At 35.8% G+C, this 8,301-nt stretch overlaps 1 protein-coding gene across 7 annotated transcripts in view; it reads right to left on the bottom strand.

Annotated features, from left to right (window-relative positions):
• Positions 1-6,402: 6,402 nt before the first annotated feature.
• The window catches only part of Atosa (atos homolog A), an 85,316-nt gene continuing 83,417 nt past the window's right edge, over positions 6,403-8,301 (bottom strand). For all 7 annotated transcript variants that reach the window (XM_047538139.1, XM_047538095.1, XM_047538113.1 and 4 more), the window contains one exon: positions 6,403-7,387. In XM_047538139.1, the coding sequence (XP_047394095.1) occupies positions 7,234-7,387 (154 nt within the window). In that variant the 3' untranslated portion in view covers positions 6,403-7,233. The remainder of the gene's footprint in view (positions 7,388-8,301) is intronic.

Raw genomic sequence — 8,301 nt, 5'->3', positions numbered from 1 at the left:
TTAGACCCTTTGAGACCTCAACATTTTCTATTCAATAAATAACGTATGAATTCGTTTGGTCATTCCCACATCTTTAATGAAAATACCGGCATCGAATTCCCCCAGTTTTCTTAATTGCCAAATCCTGTAGCTTTATATTTAATCCTCTTTCTACTTGACATCTGAATAGCCGCTGTCAGTACATGGTGGTCCCCTAGAAACTTGGGGACAAGATTGCATTCTTAGTAGTAAAAAGGCAAAGATGATGAAATTCTGGGTGAGCGACCAAATCATTATGTGACTGGATAAGGAATTTGGAAACCATCAAAATTCAACCAGGTGGGACTAAGGTTGTGGCTCAGTGGTAGAGGGCTCACCTAGCAGGCCTGAGGCCTGGGTTCCATTCTCAGCACCACATAAATATAACAAAGGTATTGTGTCCACCTACAACCCAAGGTAAATAAATAAATTTATATATATAATATATAAATATATATTTTATATATATATATATATATATATATATATATATATATATAATTAAACCAGAGTATAGAATCTCAGAAAGGAAGAATTCTACTGGGATGCAACTTGAATAAAATAAAAGGATTCCACAGGCCTACTCTTTGACAAAGCTATTCCTTGAGAATGTTTCAAGCTGGGTCAGCTAAGAAACTCCATAAGATCAACTACATATATTATCCTACCATATAAAGTAACCTACTGAAAATTTGCCTTTAAGCAAAACTATAGAGAGAAAGGTAAATGCACTTGTTAGTCTAAGTAGAGCATCTAACAGTAAGTAGATTGCTATTAATAAACTGACATTCTGGAATATATGTCTATATCCTGTATTTGTGATCCTTAGTTAAAATAACAGACAACACACATACAGAAAATTGGTATGTGTGACCATGGAAAATCTACTTCTGAAAGATAGTGACACTCACAAGAGTAAAATTTTGAATTTCTGGGGGATGAACTTTGGGCAAATGGAGAATTCACCAAGTACAGTACCTCATTGTGGGAACTTGTCTGGGGAGCCATTTTCCACAAGTAATACTACTTTGGTCAGGTGTCTTCATGTTTAAAACTGTGCTGATCCCAAATACTCTGCTTTTTAAAGTTCTCTTCACCCCTAGAAGATTATTCTCTCATTATTCTCTCTCTCTCTAATGTTCCTTCTTAATCTCCTTTGTTGAGTCTTTACATACCTTTTAATGAACGGATTCTGACAGTTTTGTCTTTGAATCTAATGCTACACTTTCATAAGATCACCTCCCACCTTGTTATCTTCAGCTGTCAGCTAGATCAAGGCTATCTAATAGCACTTTCTGTGATGATGGAAATATTCTATATCTGTGCTAATAGTAGCCACTAAGCCATAATATTGCTGTTAAGCATTTGAAATATAATTAGTACAGTTGAGGAACTGAATGCCTAATTTAAAATAATTAGCCACAGGAATTTTTTTGAATCACTGAGAAACCTCCTTAACAGAGATTCAATGGTAAACTCCAAGAACTGATGCTTTTACTAAAGCTCCCTCTGGTGATTCTGATGCATACATACAGAAAATCTGTTCTTGGCTTGGAATTTGGTTGGGTATATAAAAACTTTTAAAAGATTAGGGATCTTTTTGAAGATTAGTTGCTATAGCAGAATTATACATTTTGAAAACTTCTCTCAACTGCATTTATATACTTCCTGGCAGTATACTAAGTTGAATAGCCTATGAGTTGCTACAGGACATCTTCCTAAAGTGTTTCTTATGTTGTTGTTTTATAAATCAAGGTCATTTTTCATTTTTCCCATGATTAGTATGCATTAGCTTACGCATAACTGAATTATAAACTTGATTATAAGAATGTTGATGAAAAGTGTATTTCTTGTGGAAAAACAATAGAAAAAGAGCAAAATGCCAGTATCATAGAATGAAAGAGATACAAGCTTTAACCTACATTTGAATCCTGGTTCTTCTACAAACCATCAGTGTAACCTTGGGCAAGCTTCAAGCCTCCTTTTCTTGAATATCCATTACCTTGCTGAAGTATGGTTTTAAGGGTTAAGTGGCCTGCAATGCCACTTGAATGAATTCTCTTCCTCTTCCCAGTGTCCAAGTTTCAGACATATCTCTTCGAGATTATTCATGATGGAATAGAATAGGCTGATTTCAATGTCATGTAGGGATAGTCTTAGGCACAAAGATGAATTCCTACCATTCTGAAAAGTTGACTGATCCCGTGCTTGGTTTTGGACTATGTAGTGAGTTGTATACCAGAATTTCAAGTTATCACCCCTGAGAAGTAGTAGCTACATGAGCAGACAAGAGGGAGGGGAACTTTCACACTAATTTTATATACTAATACAGTGAGAAATTTTAAAAAGTAAACATTATGTGATTTTTTTAAAAAATTAAGTTAAAGGAGAACAGTTGCTTCATTGACAAAACTAAATAGGAAAGAGTGGTGGTTCCAAAGATAAAAGCTTTGAAGGAGAAATTTTTCCCTTCTTCATATCTTTTGGATCAACAGAATTCTGGTGGGAAAAATGTCAGGAGTGGAAACCTTCTGTTGAACGTCTTACAGTTAGTTCCCATTTCATCGGTTATGAATAATTTTTTTTTCATTATCACAATAGATTTTAGCATTCCCATCTAAAAAAAAAACTCTAAGAACATTTGCAAGCTATTTGTGACCTATAGTTCCTTTTTTTAAAAAATAATTTTTAGTTGTGAATGGACACAATACCTTTATTTTATTTATTTTTATGTGGTGCCGAGGATCGAACCCAGTGCCTCACACATTAGGCAAGCGCTCTACCACTAAGCTACAACCCCAGCCCCTACAGTTCCTTTTTGAAAGGAGTTATTCTTTATGACTCATTTTATAAATCTTCAAAACTGCCAAGTAAACCTGCAAAAAATGGGATCTCTATTATCTACCCTTGGTAGCAATGTTGGTTGCTGCTGGTATCTCTATCTGCATATCACTCTCCTGTGACATAATCTAGATATATAATTTTCTAATATAAATACAGAAAAATAACCAGGGGAGAGAATACTAGAGTCTGTGAGGACAGACAGAAGCCGGATGACTACACCTCACAGAGGAAAATCATGGGCAAAAAATGGCCTCAAGAAAAAGGTACACTCATACATTGAAGGTGGGACTGCAAATTGATGCAACTATTTTGGAAAGCAGTATGGAGATTACTTAGAAAACTTGTAATGGAACCACCATTTGACCCACTGAAAACCATGTACTCCCACTCCCTCAGTATATACTCAAAAGGACTTATAATCAGCATAGTATAGTGACACAGCTACCAATGTTCAGAGCAACTCAATTCACAATAGCTAAGCTATGGAACCAACCTAGGTGCCCTTTGACAGATCAATGGATAAAGAAAATGTAGTATCTATACACAATGGAATATTAATTACTCTGCCATAAAGAAAAATGAAATTATGGCATTTGCTGGAAAATTGATAGAACTGGAGACCATTATGCTAAGTGAAATAAGCCAATCCAAAATAACCAAAGGCAATGGTTCTCTCTGATGTGGGAATGCTGACTCACAATAGTCAGGGGCGGGGGTGGGGGAATAGAGCTTCACCGATTGGATGGGGGGCTGAAGGGAAGAGGAAATGGGAATGGTAAAGACAGAATGAATTGAACATAACTTTCCTAAGGTCATATATGACTATATGACCAGTGTAACTCCACATCATTTACAAACACAAGAATGGGAAATTATACTCCATGTGTGTATGATATGTCAAACTATATTGTCATGTATAACTAAAAAGAATTTTAAAAAATGGCCCCAAGAAGAAAAGGGATAAAATGTCAACATATGCTTCCTTTTTACAAACTTACAAGGAAGAATGTAAGATACACCCAGATGTTCAATCAATGATATGATTTGGATATGATTTGAGTGTATCCCCCAAGACTTGAGGTATTTGAAGTATAATGCCCTTGCAAGGTAGTACAAAGGTAGAAACTTAATTCAAATATGGTGTTTAGAGATGGTGGTCTTTGGGAGGTGATTAGAATTTATGAGGGTAGAGCCCCCATGATTGAATCCCAGTGTCTTTATGAGAGAGAACAGAAAAGAAATATATACACACATGCACACACACACTCCCTGTCTCTGGTTGTGCATACCAGGACTCTGCTAGCAGAAGGCCATCACCCGATGTAGTCCCTTGACCTTGCACCTTTAGGACTGTCAGCCAAAAAAAAACACTATTCTTCAAAACTTACCCACATGATGGCATTGTGTTATTAGTAACAGAAAATAGACTAAAGCAATCAATTGTCTAAAAAAGCTCAGAAAGGTTGGAAAACCATGTACTAGAAAGAATTCTGGCAACACTTCCTGTGGATTATACTACTGTGTGACTCAGCACACCACATTCCTCAGCCAGAGGAATGAGAAGATATGCTCCATTTGTGTACAATGTATCAAAATGCATTGTCATGCGTACCCTATTAGAAAAAAAAAAAAGACTGCCTGTGGTAGACACAAAAAGATACTTGCACAAAGGTACTAATTTTGAGAAAAACATCACTGGAGAAATCAAAGAAGCAATAATATAATCAAGACTGACTTTTTCCAAATATATAAGAAGTCTAGATATATTTATTGAAATATTTAAGAATTACAACTGGGGATGTGATTTAGTGGTAGAGTGCTTGCCTAAGCATGCACAAGGCCCTGGGTTCAATCTCCAACACTGAAACAAAAAAACAGGTACAGTGGCAAGTTCCTGCAATCCCAGCTACTTGGGAGGCTAAGACAGGAGGCTGTAAGTTTGAGGTCAGCCTGGGTAATGTACTAAAAAAGCCTGTCTTTTAAAAAAAAAAATCAAACTAGAAAGAATAAGAACTACTATATATATTTTTTTTTTTTTTGGGTGCTGGGGATCGAACCCAGGGCCTTGTGCTTACAAGGCAAGCACTCTACCGACTGAGCTATCTCCCCAGCCCCAAGAACTACTATATATTGCCTAGTAAAGAGAAGAATGAAGAAATATAATGACTAGCAAATGCATGAAAACATATTCAACATCTTTAGCAATTAGAGAAATGTAAATCAAAACTATACTGAGATTTCAGCATGCAGTAGTGATACATGCATACCTATGTTTAGAGCAGCACAATTCACAATAGCCAAACTATGGAACCAGCCTAGGTGTCCATCGATGGATGAGTGGATAAAGAAAATGTGGTATATATACACAATTGGATTTTATTCATCCATAAAGAATAAAATTATGTCATTTGCAAGAAAATGGATGGAACTTGAGAGAGCATTGTTAGGTAAAATAAGCCAAACTCAGAAAGTCAAGTGTCATGGGTTTTTTTCTCAAATATGGAAGCTAGAGAGGAAAAAGAAAAAGACAGGTGTAGGTGTGTGTGGGGGCGGTAAACTTATGAAAAGCAAAAAGATATCAGTAAGTAGAGGAAACGGACCAGGGAGAAGGAGGAGGGGGAGAAAAGGGAAATACTGTGGGACAATATTGGCCAAATTATATGTGCAGGTACAGATATGTAACAACAAATTCCACTATTATGTATAATTATAATGCACCAATCAAAATATGGAAAAAGAGAATTACATCATAGAATTTAAGAAGAGAAGGAACATTAATGATACTTTCATCCCATTTTTTCAATCACACACACCTAGCTAGTAAGGTTAGGGGATTTCTGGAATCAATTCTATTAGATACCATTAGAGCTTAGACTGCCATCAAGTTCCACATTCTTTTTAAAGAGTCTGAAGTATAAAAACAACAAATCTTTATAAATTTGTACTGAAATTATTTAACCTTCATGGAATATAAGTAGTCTTTCTTTTTTTAACTGGTATTTTAAAAGAAATTTATATGAGGCTTCTTTTTCCTATTCCACAGTCTCTAACTACATATTAATTACCTGGCCAGAGTTTCTGAAGTATTCTGTCTAGTAATCTCAAAGTAAAGGGTTTCCTCCCTACCAATTCCAGACTTCTTGCCAGATTCTAGACTTCCCTGGTCTATTGGGTCTGGCCTACTTGAGTGGTATAAACTGTAGTCATAGAGTTCTGTTGGCACTTCCAGTATTTTTGCCTTATTATCTAATCTGTTGTCACCCACTATCTCACCACAAAAATCTAGAAACACTGTTTTTTTCTAAGAGTGTGAGAAGGTTTCAGTCAATTTTCCTTGCTTGGTGGTGTTTCCAGTTCCCAACAGCCTTCTGTTTTGACCCAACAAAGAAATGACAAGTTGGGACAAGACTCAAGACATCTTCCCCCTTCTCTAGAAGGCAGATGTAGAGGTAGAATGGAAATTGCCTGATGGCTAATTCACCCAATCACATAAATATCTCATGTAAAAATAAAAGCCAAATACACGTTTTTAGTTTTTTTTTTTGCATATATTTACAATATAAATACTAATTTGTTTTCAAAGTACATATTAACAATTTGAGAAAATTATCTAGCCTGGGACAGCAATTTAATGTAAAGCTTCTACAGTAGTGATTAAGGAAAAATAGAACCGTTTGGGGGACAAGGAATTCTAAAAGGAATATGAATGGGCATGATGATCTGAACTTGCAAGGGGAATGGGAAGCAGCTTGATCCTCACTGCACTGCCAACACAGCATGTTAAAGGATTACTAAGTGAGACAGCAACCTGAATGGGGTATTGTAAAAACTAAACTTGAGAGATATAAAAAGTACACATGCTTGCATAGTGCGTTAATCTTAAAGAAGCTCAACATTTCATTCTCATTTTCAATAGTTTAAATGAATAGCACTTAAAACACGTCACACAAAATTAAAGACTTGTGCATATATTTCAGATTTCAACATTAATGTCAAAAATACATAGTATGATTTTACATAGGATTTGTGCTACATTAGAACACTAGAGACAAACATCACTTGAGCATTAAGGAAACATTAAATATTAAATAACTGAGAAATAAAATGTGTAAACACTAATCTAACTGGGGATTTTGCTATTGCAACATGTCCAATGAAGTGGTTTCAACAGTACAAAAAAGATTAGGACATGAGTTTTCCAGTCTACTTGGAATATATAGATCTCATTTCAGGAATCCTTTAATAAAAACTGGTCCAGGATAACAGGAGAGGATCCACTCTCCCGATTTGTTAATTTGGTACACACCATTCTATGCTACTTTTTACTTTCAAACTTGGGTACCGAGTGTATGCTTAAACTGTCACTCCTTATCAACATCTTGGTGAAAACTGAGGGTTTGTTGGCGATTCAGTGTAAGATTTGAGTTCATACGCAGCACCGCTGTCGACCTCCATTGACTTTCTAGAGAATAGGAGCCGTACATCTCTATGGAGGTAGATCTTTCCAGATTTAGAACTCTGGAACCTAAACAAATAAACAAAAGATCAATCATTTCAGGGAATGAGTCTTTAAAACAAACTTCAGTAATTACAATTCGAAAGTAGGAAGAATTAATCTTGCTACTATACTACAATAATGCTTTTTCAGATATTTAATGTCTTAAATTGTCAAAGCATGTGCTTCTACCCCTTGAATACTCTGTATTCCTAGTCTCTCTGACAATGCCTGAGATGCTTCCTGTGAGTCTGGGTTTTGAATATAGTCTTATTTTCCCTCCCTGATTTCATAACACATGAACCTTTCCTCACTTACAGTGTTATATTTCAGTTTACATGAGCTAATGATAATACTTTAGGCTTTCCAGTTCTAACATCTTCTAGCAACACAGATTAACCCATTTCATACAACTTATCCTCCCACAATTTGGTACAAATCAAAATGGATTCAAATTTGCAAAATAATCCCAAGTTAAAAAAGAACTCATATTATTAGCATTAGCCAGCTAAATAAAACCTAACCATCATCAAAAGTCAAAGTGAGGGCTGGGGCAGTAGCTCTGTGGTAGAGCACTTGTCTGGCATGTGTGAGGCACTGGGTTTGATCCTCAGCACCACATAAATAAAGGTATTGTGTCCATCTACAACAACGACAAAAATACATATTTTTAAAAGTCAAAGTGACATGAAAATGGCTATTGAAACTGAATTTGAAAATGTTTCTATTCCCTGCTAGTACTGTGTTGCACAGTAAAAAGGACTGTAGTATTTAATTACATAAACTTACTCAGCAGACAGACCAATACACCCAGTAGTGCTAATTTTTCTTTGTTTCTCCTCAGCATAGCAGAAACACCCTCTGGGTTTGTGGATTTTACTCCTAAACTGGTGGAAAGAACTGGTGCTTAGATGTGTATGTCAAAGCATAACTCTGGCTCATAC

Source organism: Sciurus carolinensis, chromosome 2 (genome assembly GCF_902686445.1).
Source record: "Sciurus carolinensis chromosome 2, mSciCar1.2, whole genome shotgun sequence".
In the NCBI taxonomy this organism is placed as follows: domain Eukaryota; kingdom Metazoa; phylum Chordata; class Mammalia; order Rodentia; family Sciuridae; genus Sciurus; species Sciurus carolinensis.
Note: the sequence above shows the minus strand (reverse complement) of the source record. Positions and strands in the feature narration are given on the sequence as shown.